At 36.8% G+C, this 26258-nt stretch overlaps 1 protein-coding gene across 1 annotated transcript in view; it reads left to right on the top strand.

The window, feature by feature from the left end:
• The window catches only part of BMERB1 (bMERB domain containing 1), a gene marked incomplete at its 3' end in the record, with an annotated part of 85637 nt that overhangs the window by 24079 nt on the left and 35300 nt on the right, over positions 1 to 26258 (top strand). Inside the window, 1 exon segment of the mRNA XM_072416863.1 lies at positions 24674 to 24797. Within this exon segment, the coding sequence (XP_072272964.1) occupies positions 24674 to 24797 (124 nt within the window).

The following is a 26258-nucleotide window of genomic DNA, read 5'->3' as shown; positions in this document are numbered from 1 at the left end:
TCATCTGCCTACCCATAGATACAATAAGAGAGACCAACTGCTAAATTATTTGTTTTAACAGGAACAATACCATACTTGCAGATGCCAAAATACAGTTTCCAAGACAATATCTGAATGAATAATATCCACTCACCTAATACAATTAATTTTAAGTTGTATTTGGCTTTCTGAAAATATCATTTGAATATATTCTAATTATAAAGCTAATATATTTGAATTAAAAAGCAAGCATAAAGTAAATCATCTAACATCTGGTGAATACTTTTTAATTGTTTTAGGTTATATTTTTAGGGCCCTGTCAGACTGGTGATCCTGATTTGTCACTGCTGTCAGTATCGCCTAAGGACTTCTTGCTAATATCTCTTATGATCATCCGGGGACAGTGAGGAAGCAATTTCACAAAGGTTGGTGGTATGCTCTCCTGCATAACTCTGTTACTGGCAATGTATAATTAGCAGCAGCGTTGCCCATGTGGCATGGTCTTTACTCTTTGTTTAAAGCTTAACCGAAGTTCAAATAAAATGTGTTCAGAAACAAACAAAAATGAAAAATCACCTTCATCATTTGAAAATTAGAAAGAATATTACAAAAGATGTAAAATGGAAATCAAATGTGCAAAACTTCAAAATGAAGGACTACAAAAGAAAGTAAGGCACACCCCCCAATTTTTTTTTTTTTAAATATATTAATCCTAAAATGATCAGGTCTTAGCATATATATAAGATCTGAGCATGCAGGCCCTTTAAAGGATGTCTTGGGGTAGGGAACTAGGAGGGCAAATTTACTGAACACTTTTTTTTAGCTCTGTGTACACAATAGAAAATAATGGAGCTCAAGTCCAAAATGCAAAAAGCATTGTCACAGCCTTAAACTGTGGCTCAAAATTGATTAGATTGAGCAACATTTGGATAATATTAGGGTTAATAAACCTGACCTAATGGATTACGCCTGCATGTCCTCAAACAGCTGAGCTCTGTTTTTTCAAAGCCATTGCTTCTAATTTTGAAAGACTCTTTAATTACTGGCATGGCACCAATGATTGGTGTGGGGCCAAAGTGGTATTTATCTTTAAAAAAAGAGCAAAGTTGAAAGATACTAGAGAGTTTGAAAAATACCTTTTTGTTGAAAATAATGTTACAAGTGATAATCAGCACTGATTCAAGAAAGAGTGGAGCTGTCAAACAAATGTAATCTCTTTTTATGAGGAAGTTAGTAAACAGTGGCGTAGCAATTGATATATATATTATTATCATACAGTATTTATATAGTGCCATCATATTACGCAGCGCTGTACAGCTCACAATCTAATGTCCCTACCATAGTCATATGTGATTATTATAGTCTAAGGTCAATTGTTAGGGAGAAGCCAGTTAACCTAACTGCATGTTTTTGGGATGTGGGAGGAAACCCACACAGACACGGGGAGAACCTGCAAACTCCATGCAGATAATATCCTGGCTGGGGATCAAACCTGGGACCTAGCGCTGCAAAGGCTGGAGTGCTAACCCCTGAGCCACCGTGCTGCCCATATATAAATCTATATATATATAGAGGGTATATTTGGACTTTGCAAAAACATTTGACACAGAACCCCACAGATGGTATATATGCAAGTTAGGCTCTATAGGTTTAGAAAATAAATCTGTAAATGGATAGATAACTGGTTTAAAGATTGCATCCAGAGAGTAGTGAATAATGATTTGTACTCTGATGATGATCTAATGATCTAAGGTTATTAGTGGTGTACCCCAGGGATGGGACTATTACTGTTTAACATATAAAAAGCTTGGGATTAAATATACCATTTCTGTGTGTACATATGATATCAAACTATGTAATGTAACTGTGTTATGCACTTGGGGGCTAACAAACATGCATTGTCAAAATTGGTTGTTTTGGTAGATAATAGACTTAATAAAAGCATGCAATGCCAGGCTGCAATTTCTAAAGCTAGCAAAGTACGTTCTTGTATTAAAAGAGATTTAGGTTGTAGAGATTAAGACAAAGTCCAAGTATACTATATCAACTGCTACTCCACTGTTTACCTGTTTACTTTCTTCCTCAAAAAAGAAAGTAAATTTGTTTGACAACTGTCTTTCTTGGAGCCATGCTATCACCTATATTATTTTCCAGCAGAAACTCCTCTATGTGGTTCTTTATAAAACTCTCTAGGACCTTTCCAATTATGAACGTTAAACTAACCGGTCTGAAGTTACCTGGTAATAACTTTGCTCCCTTTTTGAAGATAGGAACCACGTTGGCCTTACGCCAATCCATTGGTACCTTGCCAGTGACTAAAGAGACTCTAAAAATTTGAAATAATGGCTTTGCAATAACCAAGCTCAGCTCTTTGAGGACATGTGGATGTATTCTATCAGGTCCTGGTCCTTTTTCAACCTTAAATTTTCCCAGCTGTTTCTTAATCATATAAATTGTGACTCATTTAAATCAGTGATATTGCTATTATGAATTTGGACTTGAGCTCTGCCATTTTCCTTTCTGTACACAGAGCTAAAAAAAAGTGTTTAGTAAATCTGCCTTTTCTTTATCCCCAGTTACCAACCCAGAGACATCGTTTAAGGGGCCTACATGCTCAGATCTGATCTTTTTGCTATTAATATACTTCAAAAAATGTTGGGGTTTGCCTTACTTTCCTTTGCAGTCTGTCTTTCATTTTGAAGTTCTGCACATTTTATATCCTATTTACATCTTTTGTTATATTCTATATAGTTTTCAAACAATGAAGGTGATCCGTTTTATATTTTTGGAATGCCTTTTTTTATGTTCCTTATGGCTTTTTTAACATCAGCTGTGAGCCACATAGATTTTAATTTTAGCCTCTTGGAATATATTTTTCAGTATGCTTTTGTAGAACAGACTTGAAAGATTCCCACTTCTGTTCAGTGTACTTTGAGGACAATATTTTATCCCAGTCCAAGTCACAGAGAGCTGCCCTTAATATTGGTAAATTTGTAAAATCAAATGATTTTTTCTTTCCTGTTTTTGCTTCCTGTTTACAGCTTACATTAAATGAAATCATATTATATTCACTGCTACCCAGATTTTCTTTTATATGCACACTTTTTATAAGCTCTGCATTGTTAGAAAGAACTAGGTCAAGCAGAGTATCATTTCTAGTGGAGGCTTCTATAAACTGTACCTTAAAATTATCTTGTATTAAATGCCCAAATTTCCTCCTTTTTGCTGTCCCTGTAGTGCCATTACTCCAGTCAATGTCAGGGTAGTTGAAATCTCCCATGATTAAAACACTTCCACTTTTTGCTGCTTTTTCTATCTGTGCTAGTAGTTGATTTTCTATTTCTTCCTTAGCACTGGGGGGCCTATAGCAGACTCCAATAATTAATTGTGTGTTATTCAACCCCACATTCAACTCCACCCATAATGTCCAAACCTCATTGCTTGTTCCATCTGCAATTTCTTCTTTCACATTCAATTTTAGATCACTTCTCAAATACAGACAGACACCACCACCCTTTCATTTGACAGCCTAGTCATGCGAAGAACAAAGCCAAGATTCAGCAATGCCAACTAAGTCATAATTCTCCTCACTCATTAAGCCTTCCAACTCCCCTGTCTTTTGCTAGACTTCTAGCGTAATCCAAAGTTTGTAACGTGGGAAGCGCCATGCATTTATCCATAACCCTCCCCCAACTATCCCCAATCCACCCTCCACCAGTGTCCCCTGACTTACCTTTTTGCCACCTTATTTAACTGTCCCTGCCCCCTTCTTTCCTAGTTTAAATACTTTATACTTTCAATACGTGGCAATGTCATCTGACATGGGGGTTAAATAAGACAAATTCCACCTCATTTCCATTTGAAGGTTTATACAGGACATTTTTCCATTTCAGACTGTGATTAAGTTGCTGCCAGATGGCCATGTTTATGTTACCATCCTGTTGAAGAAAAGCAAAGTTTTATGTTCATATATGCTGGAGAAAGTTTATTTTAAGTTGAATAGTAGACGCTGTTTGGACTGTACAGCTGTATAAAGTGTGCTGATCTGTTCCCAGTTCACCCCAAATATCACAATAATTTAAACTCAGCTGGTGTAAGGAACAAAATTTGACTTGACTTCTACTGTATGGTAAAACTGCAAGTAAAATGGAAAAGGAAGGGTCAGTACAATGATAAAGCTACTTATTCTAATATATTCTAAGTATATTCTAAAATTCAGCAGAGAAAAAGTGGTCAGTTCTTCAATACATCTAGTGGGGGTGGCAGAGGAAAGTGTAATCTCTTGATCGAGGGTGGAGAATACACAAGGCATCCAGCAGATGATGACGGAACATCCAGCGCTTAAGCTTTCTGCATCCTTTGGGTACTTCATTTTGAGCACTCTTGGAGGAGTCTGCTGTTGGCTTGTGCATAAAGTTAAACTCTCCCCCCCCCCCCCCCCAGCACTAGAGGTCCTTCTTTAAACTCTTTTAGATGCTCCAAAAAAGCAACACCTGGTTTGTAGAAGGCACATATATCAAGGCAAGGGGAACCATGGTGCCTCCAAGAAAGTCTTTAATACTAATATATCTGCCCTCTCAATCAGTATAGATCTCTCTCAATTGCCAAACTATTGAGTCTATATAGAATGGAAGGCCAAACTGTAGAGTTAATCTGTTAATAATGACTACTGAGGGGTAATGAGGGGTATATATTGTTGAGTTTTTTCAGTGGGTAATATTTTATACAGGATTATCAACAATGTCATGGTAAATATATTATAAATATTATATGTTAATCATGGTGCATCTTCTCCATTTTCAGTTTTCACATTTTTTTTTTACTATGTCGATAAGATGCTCAGGTGACTGAACACTCCAAGCATGATTCTGTGATTGTTGTTCATTTAGCACCCCAAACTTAGCAAAAGTGCCTAACACAAAATGTAGACCAAAATGCAAATCATTTTTGTCAAGTAAAATAGCTCTTGTATATGCATTTTGCAAGGTATGCAAGTTATGATATGTTTGTGATAAAAACAAAAACATAAAGTTGTGTGAGGTGTAACTATTGAGCTTTAAACTATTAGGGTGATATTTCTGTATATGTTGGTCAACCTAACATTTATTTTCTTTCACTTAAGTTGGTGACATTGTAGAGGTTCATTATGAGGGGTATTTTTAGGATTTTTAAGAAGTTTAACAAGAATGCAGAATGGTCCCCAATTATACTTACTTAGGAGTAAGATTTTGTTCAGCTTGGGCTCATACTAGTTTAACAGAAAATTTGAAATGCTTGACTACTTTTGTTATGTTCTGGACTGTTTTGCTTGAAAAAGTACCAAATGTTTTGCTATAGCCTGAACAGTTTACGCAACATTTTTGCTTAGCACAACTACTTTTAAAACAAGACAGTTTCAGTTGGACTTCAGTGCAGATCCCAGCCACAAGTCCCCAAATGTTTTGCTATGCTAAATTTTACTGTTAGTTCTTCAGTAGTTTTTAAATGGAGTGCAGATAAGTGCACAATATCAAGGTAATGTAAAAATGTATGCCATGGTGAAAACAATTATCAACAACAATACAGGTAGACAATGCTAAACTATTGCCTTTAAGCATACAACAATAATGTACACAATATTTTGGTACTTAGCTTCAATTCAGGACTTCAGACATTTGTGCTTTTCTTCACTTTTCTGTCTCTATCCCATGTTCTATTTATCAGTCAGTTTAAATCTCTTCCCATTGTCCCACCCAGTCCCCATTTCCTGTTATACCTAGAAATTAGACAATCTTGGCAGACCAGTCCATTTCCATATAAAAACATGGCTAAACATTAACGTCAAACTGTAAACTATTACTGAACTTGAACTAAAAATTTCATAATATTTATAAAATCATTAGAAGTGATACAAGTGATTATAGCAATACATGGGTCTGCACTATTGTTTGATTAAATTGTATTAGGTAATATCTCTTGGTTCTACTTGATAATGTTACTTTCAATTATGTGGAGCCAACAGTCTTTGATTGCATCCTGCAGCATGGTTGGCTTTAGTGGCTAGCATTCTCGCCTGTGTAGCACTAGGTCACAAGTTTGAATCTGGGCCAGGACACAAAGGGCCAAGGAATTTTTATGTTCACCACGTGTGCATTTAGATTAATTGTTGCAGTTAATTATCCACATGAAGAAATCACCAGTATTTGGGGTGCTAAATGAACAAGCAGCTTATAGCATTTTGTTAGTTTTTTTTCATACTTGGCAAACCTCAGTGCCCCAAATCATAACATAACGTAAATATATGACATAGCAAGTCTTCCGGCTTTTTAGTCTATAGTATAAAAGGTGCCAAATCCCTTAATACAAATATTTAAAAAATCAACAAGGTAATTTGGGACTTTTTAGGCACATGCTCAAAAGTCCATGGACAGTGACTATACAGAATACAGAAGAGTAGGTTTTTAATAAAATAACAACATTCAGTTTTATTATAATTCAGGAAACATATTTCAAGAGTTTAAGTCATAAGTTCATCCTTTTTTAAAATCAGGACAGATTTAATATATTTTAGGAGGATTATCAACTTTTATTTGAAACTTAAGAAATCCTTTCAAACTATGAAAATTCTTTGATCTCTTAGGCATACTCCAATGTATGCCCTCCCCAAAATCTAGGTGGGATTACAAAACGGGTTTTAATAGGTTTTTCAAGTGAACAAATTTTGTATAAAAAAACAAAAACAATATACAAAGAAACAAAAATAATATTAACAGGAAATTATCATGGCCATAAAAACGCAAACCAGCAAAACAAGCATGAATGACTCTCCAACCAAACATCGACATTATCCCCCCCTAGCTTTCTAATTCTGTCTGTATTTTCATGCAAAAAGCGTTATATTTTTTTGCATGGATATTTATTTTACATTGTAGGCCTATTGTAGAACCAAACCCACCTGGGGTAGTGCCACATACAAAAATGACTAACTGACCCTGTTGAACGCTTTTTCGGCATCAACCGATAGTAGGCACATATGAAGCTTTGATGGTCTTAAGGGTAGTATCCCTTGCCTCCCTCCCAGAGATGAATGCTACTTGGTCCTTGTGGATCAATGAAGGCATATGTCCGGTGATTCTCTAGCCAAACATCTTGGAAAACAATTTAGTGTCAACATTAATTGGGGAGCTAGGTCTGTAGTTTGAGCATATTTAATGATCCTTGCCTGGCTTAAGTTGAATGGTGATATGGGCTACTAAACTTTGTTCTGGGAATGGTGTATCCTCACATATGGAAGAGAACACCTTTCTTAACAAGACTCACAACGGGAAGAAACCATAAAACATTTTTGACATAGAACTTTTGAACAATAAACTAAAATGTAACTGGTCTTGGAAACCTGGGCCCATACTTTAGCTAGAAACTATTTATCCTGGTGAATATAAAGATCAAACATAGGACTCCTTTAGGGTGCAATTATGTCTATATTTGACCATGATCCAGATAAGCTTGGTGAAGGTGATATCGAAAAGGAAAGATAAGGGATTTGCAGGCTTTAGGCAAGGCTATTAGGGCAGCTAATAGGGTATAGCAGGATATTTATTTGAAGGGCCTTGGGTATGGGGACATCTAACTTACTTAAAAGGGCGTTTGTGGACATAGGGATACCTGAAGGGTTGATGACAGAAGATTTTACAGCCACAGAAACATAGAAGGAAAAAAACAGTGTGGTACCTGGCTATCCTGTCCAGTACCATGTACCAGCAAATTATAGTTTTTCAGTTTGACTTTATGAGCCCCATTTTAAGAGAGATTTTAGACAATTGAAATGTTGTTTCAGACTATTTTTCCAGATCCCAAGTAAAACCTAGGTGTTTTTGCCCAGAATTTCATATATGAAAGTTTAGCTAATGGGGTCATGAAAGAAGAGTATAGTATATAAAAGAAGCTTTTAAAGAAGAAATTGGAATGGAGGAGGGGAATCCTTTAGTTTGGACCTGACTAAGGAGCAACTTTGACAATAATGAAAGAACTCAGACAGAGTTAACTCTCTTTTTTGACATAGGTACTAAAGGCCTAAAATTGACTGTCCAAATATAAGGTCACTTATTCATAGAAATCCTTTGTATGTCCACCACCTTGAATTAGGCTTAACCATCCCTGGGGGGAATTCTGGATTACCCCAATGTGGGGAAAGGGGCATATGAGGTGAGCAAATAGCTGGATTTGTTACCCACTGGGGACATGGTAGTGTGCTCAGAGACAGTTGAGCTACCTGAGCCACTAAGTGTTATATTTGGTAATGAGGGATAGCCAATCTTCCCCAGACCTTGAGGTGAACAAAATTTTGTATTTTGCTTCTACCCCAGACAAATATCACGACTTGCATTGTATTGTAATGATGCTGACCCTAATTCAAAATCAAATGATTGCTTGAGTGTTGCAATAATCCTAGGATCCAACCCAATATTTAGAGAGACCAAATTTAGTACAATTCATGTTAACACCTAACATTGCCATAAATGTATCTAGTAATTTGAATAAGTTTGGCAGCGTGATAAGAGGAGAAGAGACATACATTAGTATGTCATCTGCAGAAAATGCACACTTATGTTAAGAAAACCCGCATAGTGCTCTGTGGATGTTGGGGCTGGAGCAAATCACAATAGCAAGGTGCTCAATTGCCAAGGCAAATAATAGAGGGGGAAATGGAAGGCCCTGTCTTGTGCCTCTTTTAATATGTATATTCTGTAAAAAGGAATCCCCCCAGGGAGACATTGGCCCCAGGAGTTTAGAGCAGCAAGAATTGTCAAAAAATGGAAACCAGAGGCCATACATTTATTAGAATAATAAATAGATAACACAAGGAGATGCTGTAAAATGCTTTTTGTCGATAGAAAGTAGCATTGCCTTCCTCCTGGGGTCAAGGTCTCAATTTGAATTACCACCTGAGATCAAATCTATAGATCTCCTGGTTTTCTAGCTGTTCCCTTTGGCAATTTTTGAGGTTATGGAGTGAAATGTATTTAAAGAAGGTATCTACAGTGAAATCTAAGATGGCTAGGGAAGGGTTAAAAATTGCCAAATTCCTCTAAAATTCATTTAGGATTTTAAGTGACCCTCCTATCTCGCATTTTCATTTTGGGTAGGGGATAGCGTTTGGGTCTAGGGATCAATTTGTTAACTAAATGCTTACCAGGTTTATCACTCTAAAGAAAAATTGATGAGCACCCCACCAGGATTGCTCAGGTTTGTTAGTCAGGCTGAAATGTATCTTGGTCATGAGAGATTCAACTTGTGATCTCACTTCCAAGTGAGGGTTTTGTTTTTGTTGTTTATTGAGATCTTGCTTTTACTTGCTTTCTTTACATCCAAAGGATACCAGAGTGGTGTAAAGTGATCTGTAGTGGCATGTTGGATTATATTATAAAAAAAAAATCAAAGTGAGAAAAAACTAAAGCCATTCCTTGTTAAATAAGTTTCTTTTTTGTTTTCTTTCCTATTAACCCACATAAGAAAACATAGTTAGCAAAGCCTAGTATTAAAGATTAACACAGAGCTACCAAAATCTAGAAAGAATTTACCTGTCACTACAGTTTTAGCACTCACCATTTGTGACTTGCCCACCAGTTGCACTGTTGTAGTGACCTGACCTTTGGACCTGAAGCTTTTTGCTGCTAGGTTGTTGGTATTGTGGGAACTTTTATTACGTCTTAACAGAATTTACTTCCTGCCCTAGTAAAATAAAATTGTATTTTGTTTTACCACACTTTGCATTGAACATTTACTTTCCATATGGTTAAAATTAGGAAACCACAGTGTGCTCATATAATAAATTTATTCTGGAAATTTTGTAATTTTTTATAACTTAACATTTTAATTGACATCTGGTGACAGGCAATTGCATGAGAATGCAGTGAGAACCTAACCCGCATTATATCTATCTGTGCATTGTGACAAAATTGTTTATTGTTACTGACTTTTCTTAGAAATGATCTCAGTGTGAGAAATATATTTTATCTAATGTCTTAGATTTTATGTATAACTACAAAGCTGACAGTGAAATTGTTAATATATAAAATATAAGTTAAGTACTGCATTTGTATATCATCTGCTATATGAGTTCTAAAAAAGCACCACTTTGTTCATCCATCTTAAGATTAAATAATGAACTTCGATCCTAACTGACAATGTCTAAAATTCAGTTAAACATTACATTTGTGACCAGAAACTTTGATATACAGTTATGTAAATTGGTACTTTTTAACATATTTTGACAAATTACACATATTTCAAACAATGCCTACAAATGAGATAAAGGTGATATATTTGAATATTCAACATGCAAAACAGGTAAATTACTTTTTATTAACTAAATTATGAAAAAAATCACAGTTGTCGGGTAGAAAAGGTAAGTACCACCACTTCAAATCTCAAAAATTAGAATAGGTATTTAAAATTCAGGATTAGGTGCCGATGATTAGGAGTTCCTTAAGTGTAGGCTTATATAAACCTCAGATATCCAAGGTCTTATGTTTCCTTTGTTATTGATCTGTGTTGTGTCATCATAAACAAAATTAGTAGAGCTGTTGGGTCCACAGAGAGAGGGTTGAAGATACACATGAGTTCAGCAAAGGATTTTTAAACAAAGTTTACTAAACTATTTAAAATCAAACATTTCATTGAAAGAAAAGTAATCTACCGTCAAAATGTAGACAAAATAGTAAAATTTGTCCAGGACCAACCATTCACAGCTACTTTAGCCCAAAAGTTAATTATTTAATAATAAATACAGTAAATAAATAAATGCAATGCCTATAGTTGAAAGATGTTTCTATTCTTACATTCTGTAACAATATTATTCTATTCTGACTGCCAGTTTTTAAATTCCTGTACAACTGTATAGTATTTGGAGTTATATCAGGTAGCTTAAAATAGTCATAATTAGGGATGAGCGAGAATGCCTCTGACATTCTCGTGAAAAATTCCCTGAACTTCTGATGGGTCTGCAAAATTTCGGCGAACCAATTTCGCGGACCCATCGGAAGATCGAGGAAAATATTACAGAAGGAGTACTCTTGTGCCCGATCCCAGGGCACTAGAAGTTAAATGTGAGCTTAAATATGTCGCAATTTGTTAATTTGTCAAAATGTTAATTGCAACATATTTAAGGGCTTACGGTATAGAAAAGCAATTGCCAAACAAAGGGCATGGAAAGACAAGCATATTTGTTGCTATCTTAGAAAAAAAACAAAACAGAGAGAAGGGGTTTTTACAGCTTTGTGAACAGAAGTGGAGCTTTATTGGCAGTTTACATTTACATGATTGACGTGATTATTAGGTTATCAAGTGATATTAGACCTGTGTTATCCCCTGAGGTTATCCCCAGCAATCGTACCAATAGAATCTAAAGCAACATGAATTATTAAAAGTTGTGTGGATGAATAAAAAAAAAATTCCCAGCACTTTTTAAAAGGTATTAAATATGAAGATGCACATAATGTACCACCGCTCTACATTGCTGCGCACCTTAACCCCCCCCCCCCCCCCCAAAAAAAAAAAAAATATTTGGCTGCAGTTTGGCTCAAGCATCTCTTTTTCTTTAAATATTGTAGCCATCACCATTTTAAGGGTAGATGAGCAGTAAGATTTAGTAGCAGTAGATCAGCAGCACAAGCAGCACAAATTCGTGGCAGTTCAAATAAGCCTACATGCAGAGACAAAAGATATAGGCCCCTGTTTCTGTATAAATAATAGAGTTACAGTCCTAAAGATTCAGTAAGTAAACAGTAGTGGAAGTAAAGTTTGGCAGCAATAAAACTGTTGTAAATTTGGGGACACAAGTCTCAGACAGCCATATACCTAACAAAATTATAACTACAGTCATCTGGTATGGGTGAGTGGAAACTGCCAGTGGCATCACAGCCTAATGACATCACAGCTTAATGACATCACAGCCTAATGACATCACAAACATGCTTAAGCGTGGAGACACATCACACAACCTGCCATGTTTGAAAAACTAAACTGCAGCCCTTAGGTTTAAGTGGGTGAATATTAGACTGTTGCACCACAGTTTGACAGCAGCACCAACAGACGTAAATTAAAAGACACAAGGGACAAGCAGTTGTTTTTTTATTATTGTTATAACCACTGCCTCGGTATTTGGGATTGGAACAAAAATGATTTTTACAGTCTGAAAGAAGCACAGACATGCCTAATTTAATGAACATAATGAGTATGTAGCTGCTTGGAATGAAAAAAAAAATAAAAATCCCTAAATATTGAGAGGTCCTGTTTCAAGGGTATTCTGTTAAGGAAAAGAGGAGCGATGCAAGGAAGCTCTTAAAGAGACAATGTATGTGTAATCTACAGCAGGTTAGTGTCTATCTCTTTGTGATCAAAGCCTAATTAGGTGAAAAAAACATAGCCTCTCCATACTCTCTGGGTGGTGAAAAGCGTTTATCATCAATACTGGCTGCTCTGATCTTTGTGAGCCAGTCAGTTACCTCCTGCCTATGCTGTCTGGACTGGTCTGCAACTTTTGCCAAAGAATACAGACTTGTCTAGGCCTCTAGCACTATTTTATCCTGTAAAAATTGCCTGTAGAATCCATCCCCCAAACTATCAGGAAATGTGAATTATAATTGAAGGTATTTTGATGCACACACATTAAAGGGCAACTCCCTTAGGCAGCAGGATGGCTCAGAGGTTAGCACTCTGGCTTTGCAGCGCTGGGTCCCAAATTCGAATCTCAGCCAGGACATAGCTGCATGGGGTTTGCAGGTTCTTCCCATGTTTGTTTGTTTTTTCCCAGGGTACTCCAGTTTTCTCCCTTATTCCAAAAACATATAGTTAGGTTAATTGGCTTCCTCCCAAAATTTACCCTATTTCAGCTACAATTGCTACACATTTATTAAGCTATTCCCTTAATTGTTTAAGACAGTGTGGGCAGGGGGGTAGCTGGAGCCACATTTGGGGGTCCTGCCCTAAGTTGGGGAGATTGTAGGCAAAAGTATATAATCTGATTCCCATGTTGCTAATGTCAATGTTCTTTTGAAGCACTCCTGAATAAGCCTTTTCCTCGTCTTTCTAGAATAACTTTAAATATATTTTTGGTTTATTATAGTGTTACTAAGCAAACTATAGCACATTATTGAAATCCCCTTCCCTTAGCTTACAACTCATACTAAACAGTATTTATGAAAGGTTGACTCCAATTACGTTGGACAAACACGCACATTTCTGGACAATTTAGTCTTCTTGGATTGAAAACTGTGGAACCAGACCAGAGTCTTTGATGTTATGAGTTTTTAGCTGTTGTGGCCAACTTGGAGCGGTGGATTTCATTTTATTACCAGGTCAGAAAGGTAAGTGGGACAAAAACTGTATAGGGATTTGTAGGCAAAGCACACAAGCTTGAATTTGATTCCAAGGTAAATTGGAAGCCAATGAAGAGAACTACAAAGAGATGGAAGGAGCAGTGGGAAGGATGGATGAGTCTGGCTGCAGCATTCATAATAGATTGTAGAGGAGAGAGTCGGGTTAGTGGAATACCAGAGTGCAGGAGTTACAGAAGTCCAGACGAGAGATGATAAGAGTGTACAAGGAGTTTGGTGGTCTCTGGGGGCAGGTATGGGTGGATTTTGGAGATGTTGCACAGGTGAAAGTGACAGGATCTAGAAATTATCTGAATATGGGGGGTAAATGAGAGGGCCGAATCAAAGGTGACGCCAAGACAACGTGCCTGAGGGAAGGGACAGATAACAGTGTTGTTAACAGGAATATGTCAGGGAGAGATTTGAAATTTGAGGGGGGGCAAGATGAGTTACATGGATTTCCCTTAATGTATTACCATTTATTATCCTTTTTATGTAATACACGCTTTGTACCCAATATATTTTAGATTTTTTAATTTGAATACCTTTTATCCTAGCTTCTCTTATATTGTCTCTCTATATTGTCCTTATTTTGCCTTACTTTTAATAAAAAATATGATTAAAAAAAATGTGTATTGGGGTGCATTGTGATGTGTTGGCATTTAAAAAATGCCAGTTTAAAGTAAATCCCAATTCACTAAAATTAAGTTTTCTTAATTACATGTACATACCATTTATATACTGTGAAATATATATACTCTGACAATGACAGGCACCCCTTATATCTATATGTCTGGAAGCGTCAGAGATTCAAATCCATTAACCCCAGATATTGTTTAAGGTTGTTTTGGGTCTAGCAATTCCAGTTAGGGTAGGTTCACACCTGCCACTTGATTTTGCTGGCCCTTGCCAGCTGCTTGAACACTCACATGGCAGCGCTGATTCACAAAGAAGTTTGCACATTTGACAGCTGGCGGCAGTCAGTGGTACTACTACTGCTCACTGCAGCCTTTATTCATTCCCTATAGGAATGCCACAGGGAGACATGTAGCAGTGTTATGGGTAACACAACCTCATTAAAATGGTATTATAAGTGGTATGGTAATATAAATGGTATTATATTTTCACTATTTACACACAATGTAGATTTTTAAATATTGTATGTATGTGCTAAATATTCTGTACTTTTTTGTGCACAAGGGAAACATTAAATTACATAATAATTTCATGCATGAGAATTATTGGATACCTAAACTAAATATGTACAGCTTAGTGACAAATTTGTTTATTTCAATTTCTATTAAATTGAATAAATCGAAATATACTGTATACAATTTAAAGGCATCACATATGTTGGTACTATTCGTTTTTGGTAAATGTTAAATAAATGTCTGAATAATCCCTTAGTTAAATCAATTCATCTAAGGGGGATATCACAGGCTGCTTGGATGAGTATTAAAATTACATTTTGCAGAAGCTTTGTATTTTTGGCTATCAAATTGGCTCATGTATATTTCATTAGCAAATGTGTGTTGGCAGCCAGTGCTTCAGCATGAGGTCAGTTGTTGCTCTAAGGCCAAATCTGTTCAAATAATTCACAAGCTTCAGGTCACCAGCAAGATCTTAGTAGCAGGATTTTTTTTCCTGTTGTGTCTTGGATTTGTTTGATAAATTATTTGTCTTTTTCCATTCAGAATAAATGTCTTAAAATTAAACCTTACTTATCAAGAGAACAATCATTGACTTTACTCAAAGCTTTTCTTTTATTTTTACAGATATGGGTATAACATCAATGTATAGTTGTATAGAAAATAAAATAATGAAGCCATTCCTTAATAACAACAACAAAACAAAATGCTATATACACAAATATATATATATATATATATATATATATATATATATATACCGTATTTTCCGGTGTATAAGGCGACTGGGCGTATAAGACGACCCCCCACTCTAACCAATCATTTGGGGGTCGTGTTATATGCCCAGTATTGTACTGTTCCTTCTGCCTGTCAGATCTCACTATTGTGAGAGAACTGAGAGGCAGAAAGAACTGTACACTACTAGTTCTAAGTAATGAATGGGCACGTTCCTTTAATGAATGGGCGTGTTCCAGTGAAGAGCCAATCCAGGCTCTCCACTGGAGAGCCAATCCAGGCCCACGTCCTGCTTTTCAGCTTACACGAGTCCTGCTGTGAAGCAACGCGAGCCTGCCCAGGAGGACTCGTGTAAGCTGAAAAGCAGGAAGACAGAAGGAGGCACAGGAGGACTCGCAGGGACGCCAGACCAGAGAGGGGACTCGCAGGGACACCGGACGCTGCAGGTAAGTACTGGTACCCGGCGTACAAGACGACCCCTGACTTTGTCATAGATTTTTCAGGGTTAAAAAGTCGTCTTGTACGCCGGAAAATACAGTATATAAATATCAGAACCTGGGTAAGCAGCTCCATTGGAGGTTGTGTAGGAGCTCTGTTGGAGGTTGTGTAGGGAGGACACATGCACACATGCATTATCAAAAAGGCTGGCGAAAAACAGCACTGAAATAGTGGCACAGGTGAGTACTGACAAAGTTTATCCACAAATGTTTGACCATCTTCCTAAAATGTTAACCCAGCTTCAAAGAGCATTCACAAACCCAATGCCTAATACCTTGAAGTACTTTTGATTTGACATTTGAGAGTCATGTTTGCCCATAAAAAATGTTACATTCGCCCACAAAAGGCAAATTACATATCAAAAATACTGCAGAAAAATACAGTTTTTAAAGGTGTTATTTACATCTTTTGAAAGAAAATTGCAAAATCCACACAGCTTATTAGTATTAAATATACCCTTTAATGTCAGTGTATCTCTGAGAAACCTATAAAAACATTTTATAAATTAGCTTGCTTTATTTGCATGTTTTGGGGGTGATTTACCAATGGATTAAGGAATATTCACTTACCTAACTTAAAGCGGAACTAATATCCGTGTATACTTACCTGTCTCTGTCCTCTTGTGGGGTTGCCATCCTCTTTTCTTCCTTGTTTAGGTCTTTGGGCATCTTGATTGGCCAGGTCTGTTATTTTTAAACATTAATTCCACTTTATTATTATTACACAGTATTTATATAGTGCCATCATTTTACACAGCGCTGTACAAAGTCCATAGTCATGACACTAACTGTCCATCAAAGGGGCTCAGAATCTAATGTCCCTACCATAGTCACATGTCATTAATGTAGTCTAAAGTCAATTTATTTATTATTATTGGGGGAAGCCAATTAACCTAACTGCATGTTTTGGGATGTGGGAGGAAACCCACGCAGACACAGGGAGAACCTGCAAACTCCATGCAGATAGTGCCCTGGCTGGGATTCGAACCTGGGACCTAGCGCTGCAAAGGCAAAAACACTAACCACTGGGCCACTGAGCCACTATATACCAATAAGTAAGAGTGCAACAATATGCTTAAGAATTTAAACATAACTTCAACTTGCATATGAATTGATGGTTTAATACAACCTAATTTTATTCACTAAGCTATGTGAAAGTTTCTGTAAAATGCATTTAGTAACCAACAGCTTGATTGTGGTAAAATTCATGGACGTGTGTAAATTCTTTGTGCACCATTTGCTGACCTTGGCCTTTGTCAGAAGATAGCTAGATGCCAATGCTTTAGTCAAAATGCCATGGAATAGACAGTTTATTGCTCACTTCCACAGGCTTCATCCCCACTAGGAAACCAGTCCCACAAAGCCCTCTTACTGACATCATTGCATGTAATGCAGGATCAAAGGTCTTATGTTGTACACAAAGACGATAAAGGCCAGCCTATATTGTGGGTCTAATGTGAGAGTAGAAAACCAGCTGCTGGGGGAAAGTGGAGAAAGGTTGGCCTTCCTCTCTGTAATCCATGTAGAGCAGTATAATTCTAGGCTAAAAGAAAATTTACATATTAGCCATCACAAGCATTAACATTAGTTTGTGTTTTTCTGAGACATCTTTGTAACATATTTGTATTACCCATTACTTTTTCATATCCAGGTATGGAAATAATGTTTTTTCTGTCACAATAGGGTTTTCATCCTCCTAACAGAGTAGTCTAAAATAGAAATGTAGCTTTAAATAGACTTTAAGTGACAAAGAAATGAAAGCCCAACTCTACTGAAATATTTATGCAGTTGCAGCAACCAAGAAAAAAATCTAGATGCTTGACTGTGTGTGCATTATGCACTTTTATGTCACAAACCCAGAGCAAATATTCTGTGAATGAGTGTCAGAAAAGTGCCAGAGATCCTTATTCTAGTCATTATTGTGCTGAATCAGCAAATCAGAAAGCATTACTGTCAAAACTTGACTGTCAAGATGAACCCTGGACATAGCATTCACTAAAAGAGAATTCAGCAATAGCAGTTTCCGTGGTCTTCACGTCTATTTATCGGCTTTTTTCTTCTTTCTGTATAATCATTTTTACACCTGTTACTTATGCTGAGCAGCTTAACCTGTACAGGTTGACATTAAAAAATCCGGTTATTGATAATTCGGTTTCTTCAGATTTTCGGCATGGATCTGGATCGCATTTTCAAATTTACCATGTTGGCACACCACTGTTTTCTGGAAGTGCTGTTTATGTTTTAATGACGCTGTACTCCAGAACCAGCTATTGGGTCTTGCTTGCACGTGCTAACAGCACGTGCTCATTCCTTTCCATTTTATCATTTATTTGCTGCTGTATAGCCCCACTGTGGATCCAGCAAAGAAAAGAGGTGGTGCAAAGCGTAAACATTGTGCGTTTTCGATCGCAGAGAAAGCCATTTTCTGTTAAATATATACAATCCATCATTTTCGAAAATCCAGCACTCCTCAGGTCCAGAGGTTCCTGAATTTTTGAATGTCAACCTGTATATAAAATGGTATAGAAAAATATAAATTAAGGCATGTGCAATAAAATTAGGGATATGCTGCCACAGTAGCCTAGATTTCATTGTCTATTTGTATTTGGTGTGTTCCTAGCTTACCCCCCCTACCCCCCACCCCTGTTTGTGACTATTTAGCACAGTCTAAGTGAGACACTCCATGTGTCTGTATTACATCTCTGGAAATATTTACAAGACTGTTTTACATCTAATGTACTTCACTTCTTGGAAATAAAATCACGTTGGATCTTTCTTCTGTGTCTTTAGAAGAGTTAAACTGGCTGAGGATAGTACTTATTTAGCATGTGGGCATATCAGCATGTGGGCATATCACTAGCTAAGACTGGGTCGAGAAGGTTCATGCAGATTCCCATCCCATATCTCCTCTCAATGTAACTTGCAGTAGACTATATAAAAGCTAACCAAAAACAGAAGACATTGTTTCACAGTTGCAGTCATCATGTGAATAGATTATACATTATTTTAATTTAGTAATTACATTGATCAGATGGGGATCTTTTTATTGCCATTTACAATTCTGAAACTTGTTGATAATTTTATCCTTTATGTTCTTTTTAAACAAATATTGATGTCTGCCATATCTACAGGAAGAATGTTTGCACTTGATATTACCGACCTGAAATTCACCATATGTTATAGTTTATTAATAACTAGCATTCCAAAAAGAAGTGGTGTTTAACATTCACATATTTAGCAACCAATCTTACCAACCAGAGGTAATGAAGTAAGAAATAATGCTTTTTACATATATATGTTTTACACTTGAAAGCATAGATATCCTGTTAGACATTATTTTGTTCAATGGGTATTAACCTCCCCAGCGATAAATCAGAGTGTGACTTGGGGTAAAAAAAAACAAGCTGAAAGCGATAACCCCGAGCCACACTTGGGGTAGTTAAGAAAGTAAAAAATGAACACTTGCCTGGTCCCATTGGTTTCCTCCCGCATCCTCTTCCTCTATCTGTCCCCCGGCGAGTGCGCTGACATTCCCCAGGAGTTTGCGGTGACGTCGGTGCATACAGCCGTCGATAGGGGCACGGACGGAATTTCAAATTATTTTGTATTGCATTCAATACAAAATAACTGTATTGAATGCAATATACTGAATTTAAATGTGTAAAAGCAGTACATTGTCTTTCATGAAAATTTATATTACAGTATATTATATTAGTATGAGTATAATAAAGTTTACAACTTAAACATAAAATCATGTCAAAGTTTAATATTACATTTATTAATAAATTTATATTTATTTAATTTATTATTTTGACATGATTTTGTGTTTCAAACTTTATTATATTCATACTATTAAATTATACTGTACAAATAAAATTTTCGTGAAAGACAATATACTGCTTTTAGACATAAATAAACAGAAATGAACCGCCCAGGAGGTTAATGGTGTTTTATTTAAATATTTCAAAATGAAATATTTTTGTCATATTTTCAGCAATCCAAGCAAGGTACAAGTAAGCAAAACATAGTCTGCAGCAGCTGAATTAATCAACATGGCACATGAAAACCACCAAATGAGGAACTTTGCCCTAATTAAAAAAGGGGGAAATGTGTATAGTAAGAAAGGGCTATTTTATGTGGGTTGTAGGACAACATGGAAAAGATGCAAATCATTCAATTTACAGCTTTGTAGGTTTGCATCCCACTCCCTCAATTCTTATACAATGCATGGTTGTGACAATAAGTTACACAATTAATAAATAACCGTACCCTCCTAAAACACTCTGTGAAACTACAAATATATATACACTGTAAAACTACAAATAAATGCACACACAAGTTGTGGCCTATTTTTGTGCAGAACACCAGCAGTTATGCTACACAATGTTTGGCATGTAATCTTGCAAGAAATGCAGTACAAAAAAACCCAGTGACAGCAGAAAGCAACGATGATGACTGCTATACAACACAGCTCTACACATTAACACTAACACACTCCTCACCGGACACACACCCTCCTTGCAAGTGCTAAATATGTAGACAAAGCTGACCTTTAGGTCTTGTTGACCAAGTTGCATGTTAGGCCGTAGTTGGGATTCAGACGCTCATACTGGAGCAGCACTGCAGTAGAGTAGCCTAATGGGAGGAAACCCCACCTATGGAATTTAGGGAAACTTCTTAGGCTCCCTATCCTGTGTCTGCTCCTAATGCTGATTTGATGACCAAGTCTATTCAGACGCCATTGAAAGAAGGGTTTGCATTCTGGTGCCTAGCACCTTCTGCCACTCTGCAGATAAACCTTTCAAAGTCTAGTCGTTACAGAGGCTAGTTTTTGTCAAAGAGCAGGCCATTCTTTGTGGGCCTCTGTTGTAAATAATAACGTCTTAAAGCGGAACGAAAGTAAAAAAAAAAATCACACTTACCTTCAGTCCAGTCTGGTGTAATCCTAGAATTCTGATTTGTCCCGGTGCTTCGCACTGCCATCTTCAGTCTTCTTTTTCTTGCTATGTCACATGATCTTGTACTGCGCAGCTGTGAGATAGGGTGACATACCCTGCTGCGTATGCGTTAGATCTGCATCTCTTTCCCCTTAGTGGAAAAATGCCCCTTCTGCGCAAGCCTGAGATTGGGCATGTGAAGATGGAACAGTGGGAGCCTCCCGGGATGCGTGACGCAGGTATCCTGGGAGGCTCTGCGCTCCCATTCAGTCTTGATTGCCTGCAGTGCTGCACCCTTTTTATCATAAAAAGGGTGTTGCACTTGAAAAGAAATAAATACAATTTTAATTATATAAAGATTGTCTACCCTTTTATGTAAAGTAAAAATGTTCAGTTTCGGTCCGCTTTGCATATCAGACAGGAATAAAAAGATTAGTTACGCTGTTCTCTTACATTAGATGTGCCAATATTAAACACCGTGTAGTTTCTAGTATAGGTATATTCACACAGTTTTTTTAAGTAACTACAGGAGTTTCAGAGGATTAAACAGAAATAAATCACTGACTATATTTAGTGATTTCAGTAACTTGCTTCAGAACAATATTATAGAGTCCTTCTTTAGTTGACTATCATTACAGTCCTGCCTGGATTTCTCAGTGGTAGTAGTAACAAGAGGCAAGGTTTATGCTTTTCCTCTCCTCTGTAAATGAGAACTAATGATTTTGTAAGGATGTTTGTTCTATACACAAGCGCTTAGCTGCTGCACTGTGAGGGTGAGTCATACCTCTGCAATACAGCAACTTCTATACTTGTATCTTTCAACAAGATACCTTTCATCCTCCAAGAAATGGACAATTGTGTATTTCAATTATACTTCAAAATGTCTTTCATGTGGAATGTTTGTGTATTGTTGAAAGATGAATATGACTGGATGATTAAGTCTAATAAATATAAATTTTCAACCATTATTAGAAAAGTAACCAGGCAGCATGGTGGCTCAGAGGTTAGTTCTCTGGCCTTTGCAGCTCTGGATTCTGGGTTTGAATCTTATCCAGGACATCTGCCTGGAGTTTTGCCAGTTCTCCATGTACCTGCATGGGTTTCCTCTCACATCCCAAAAACAGGCAGTTAGCTTAATTGGCTTCCCCAAAAAACAAAATGACATATGACCATGGTAGGGACATTAGATTGTGAGCCCTTTGATGGGCAGCTAGTGACATGACTATAAACTTTGTAAAGCAATATGATGTACTGTATAAATCAATGAACTTTTATGTAATAACATAACAAGGTACTGTTTTATAGAAACATGCTTCAGAATAACCAGTGCAGGCCACACCAATAGGCCAGGTTTATTTAGATATCTTTAATCCTTAAGAGGCGTTCCTGGTAGATTTAAAATGTTTCCTTTCAGGTTGTTCAGTAATGGCCAGGAGCATAAGTAATGAGTAAGTGGATGTTTTGGTTCCGGAGTAGGGCACAGTAAAGTGTATATATGCCATGCAAAAATTAAACATAAAAATAGTAAATGCAAAAGGGGTAAACTGGCCATAGAAGCCTTTTATTAGCAAAACCACATTTCCAATATTAGTTTCCAATACCCAGATATAGATTTATTAAAGCTGAAGGTCTATGAAGGTACTAACCAAACTTTTTACTTCTGTGGGTATTTCCTGTTTTAATCAAAAGACTTCAAGACAACTTTACTTGAGGATTTTTCAACACCAGCCCTGAAGGTGCTGTGCATGGTTGAGACCAGAATATAGAGAATCAGAAGAGACCATTGAGCACTTTCTGCACCAATGCCCTTTCAATGTACAAATTTACAAAGGAGTGGGGTAGCCTTTAGACATTCCCAGTCTAAGTCGCATGAGATATGTGGAGTGGGTATATAGAGCACTCAAGACTCCCAGGGATCTTGATACACTTTTTATAGTTAGTGCGGCGGTCGAATATTACACTTGGAATGCACAGTACCAGGTTTGCATATGCAGAAAAATCCTTCCTGTCGAGGTGTGGTAAATGATATTCTGCACGAGATGGAAAAATTTGGGGACATGAAAAGGGGAGAAAGGCGAAAGGAGCCTGGATGCGGGTATGGAGGAACATCAGGTTTCCCTTTCGTGTACTTCCCTTTTCAGGGTGAGTTGCTTTTTCTGTGTGTCCTTTATGCACTCCTTAGATTTTGTTAGATTGTTTTTGATTGTAGAAAAAGGGTAAATACATGGTGACAGGTTTGTGCTTTTTGGCTTTGCTTAGTATATGTTAAATAGCATTTGTTTGTTTATGTAAAAATATTTTAATTGCTTGGTGTGTTTTTTTGGCGTATGGCTTATGATAAGTTTTGAGTTTGGCATAAAGTCCAAATTTTTTTTTTTAATTTTGTATATATTGTAAATATGTTTTTATGTATTTGTAAAATTGCAATAAAAACTTTAAAAAATAAAACATTTACAATCTAAGAGAAAACTAAATTAGAGGTTGCATAAAAATATTTACATAAAAGAGGTCTCGGGCTGAGGTCTTGGTGTAACCTTCCGGCTGGGGCAAAGCATAAGCAACATAACTTCCCTGTTTGAAAGAAAGGTGGTAGAAGACTCTTAGGCTGCATACACATGTGCAATAATTGTCGTTGGAAAGAAACGATCCACAACAGATCGTTCGATAATTGTTAACAAAAAAAGTGCACAACGAACGTGGAATCTCGCTGAAAACGAATGACCATCCCGGCGGATCTAGATCTAATCTAGTGTGTGTACAGTCATTAGGTGATCGTAGATTGTTCTGTGATACACTTTCTCCTGTACGTGTCACTTCCTGCATCTTTTGAACAATTGTTCGAACGATCGTATCTAGGGTGTACATTATTGGTGGATTATTTTTGAACAATCGTATCGTTACAGCATGTACAGAATTGTGCACAATACAATCGTTCAAATAATTAGGAATAATGGTTGATCATTCGTTTTCAATAATTATTGCGTATGTGTACCTAGCCTTAGGCACCCAAGATAATCTGTTCAATTCTTCTGGCCACAATAGTTGCCACAAAAAAACTGCATTCAAAAACATAAAGTCTAGTGAGATCCTAACACTGGTTTGAATTAGGCTGATATAAGCAAAATTGAGCACAAGATAGAGGTCCCCGTCCAGTGATCTAATTTTCTGGGGGATTATTTCTGTGCAATTGCCATAGGGAATTGAGCGAATAAAGGTATTACGTGACCAGCAGCAACCTGTGAACTATGAGATGTATTTGTAAGATTCTAATAAAAACATTAAAAAATAAAACATTTACAATCTAAGAGAAAACTAAAATAGAGGTTGCATAGAAATATTTACATAAAAAAGTAATCTGGAAAAAGCAATAAATGCACTGAGAAAAACTACCATATCGGGTTTTATACTTCTAGTTTGCTGTTCCTATTCAAACATTCCTAAAATGCAGTGAGCATTTTCATTGGCTAATGGTCATCAGGGAATGGAAACAATCCTGATACTACCATATGAGTGTTCACATTAGCTGAGTCAGGAGCTGTTCCTCCCCTAGATGACCACACCAGCCAATAAAAATGTTCATCACCATTATATACAAATTGCAGCAATATCAATGACCAGTCAATACACTGTAAGCATGCTAAAATGCGGGACTAAACCAGAACCCAGAGAAAACCCATAAATAAATGACAAAGTATATATATTTGTGACTCCCTTTGTCCTGTGAAATATAGAAAAAAAACATGCATAAGTAATTTGTTGCTCGTTACATTTAGAGGCAATTTAAATATATACATTTCAGTTTTAAAACTTAAGGTTTATTAAAGTTTTTTTACTAAACACTGAACAGATATTAACTTCCTTGTACAAACATCCCTTTGTATCACTATTCAAAACACATCACTCTATAAAATAAAAAAAAAAAAAAAAAAAAAACAGTGTGACATCTAATTGTTCAATTGTGGCTTGTTCCATTGTGTTGTTACCCAGTTTGTTAAATTCTTTGTTTCTGTTTGCATCTTTAGATCAACTTGACATTGTTTCAATGGCTGAGACGACCATGACACCAGAGGAAATTGAACTTGAAATGACTAAAATCCAGCGGCTTCGAGAGGTTTTAGTGAGGCGGGAATCTGAACTCAGATTCATGTAAGTAACATTTCAAATAGCAGTATTTTAAAACTCACATTTTTTAAGCAACACTTTAAAAAAAAAAAGCCTTGTGTGTTTTTAAAAAACCAAAGTAACATTAGGCTATCCATTAGGGGATGAGCAGGCAAACACTGTCTACAGACAATTCTCCACATTCTACCATAATTTCAAGTTAATTGCAAAGCCAGTAAACATAGTACTGTGACCATAATTGCTGGGGTTGACAGGAGGACATGTTGCAACACAAGTAAAAAGTTTTTTTAGGAAGGGTGTTTTTGCTTAAATCAAAGTTAAAAAAAAAGAAACCCCACGTCAGCACATAATGGGTTAATTCCTTTCCACTCCCACTCAGGATCCAACTAGATTATTTTGAGGCGGTCCATACACGTAGCGTTCAATAACTAGCCCACTAAGGTCGGGTAGATTTGCTGACATGGAGCTTATCAGGAAAGGAAAATTATGGTAAGTAATACATTTTCCTTTTCACTCCATGTCAGCATATAATATAAACAAGCACACCAAGACAGAAAAGTTCAAAATTACTTAAAGCTCACAAGAAAACTAGTGGACAGACTATTTTTGACAAAAACTAACAGCAGTTAAGACTGCCAGTACAATGCAGTAATACCATAATGTGTGAGCAGTAGACTAGGTTTCCCTCTTACAGTAGGTGTCCAATGACACTAGAACAGCCGCTGCACAAGAAGAGGACATTTTATGATTGAGCTGTGACCCCTAAAGGATTTCCAACAGTTTGGCTAATTAACTATGCCTGTGGTTCTGACAATCCAGGTGGTACTGAGGCTTTCTTGTTGGTTTGTGGCCCCCAAGGGGAAAAAAGATGTGTTCTGAATGACATACAGTAGGTGCCAAGGTATTCAGGTCTTCTTGGAGAGTAGTGCTAAAGTAGTGTTTGCTGGTCTGTTGGCCATCTACTAGAAGGAGGCCAAGCATGAGCAACATAACTTCTCTGTCTGGAAGGAAAGGTGGTAGAAGACTCTTAGGCAACCAAGATAATCTTTTAAACTCTTCTGGCCACAATGGTTGATAATGGATCCTGTGATCCCGTGATGTAGTTTTCTGGGGGATTCCTTCGCTCCAATTGCCATAAGGAACTGAACGAATAAAGGTGTTGAGTGACCAACAGTAACCTATGAACTATGAGACATCTGAACCCTGACCTTTTAATGTAATGACCTCAGGTCCTACATCTAAAGGAGTTCCAGATTATATTGCATTTGTGGGAAGACCACTCCAATAGTGCTTGGTGAAGCCTATGGTATTAGGTAACCATGATGACCTGATGGATAATGCACCACATTATGAGCAACTGCTGGACCTCAATGAGCTTTGTGGCAGTAACACACTGCTTGATGAAAATTAAAAAAAGTCAGCTCCTTTGAGAAACACTTCAGGAACCTTTGAAAAAAAAGCACCAGGGGAATCAGCCCCAGGTCT

Source organism: Pyxicephalus adspersus, chromosome 7, assembly GCF_032062135.1.
Source record: "Pyxicephalus adspersus chromosome 7, UCB_Pads_2.0, whole genome shotgun sequence".
Taxonomy (NCBI): Eukaryota; Metazoa; Chordata; class Amphibia; order Anura; family Pyxicephalidae; genus Pyxicephalus; species Pyxicephalus adspersus.
This window is presented reverse-complemented; position numbering and strand designations above follow the sequence as displayed.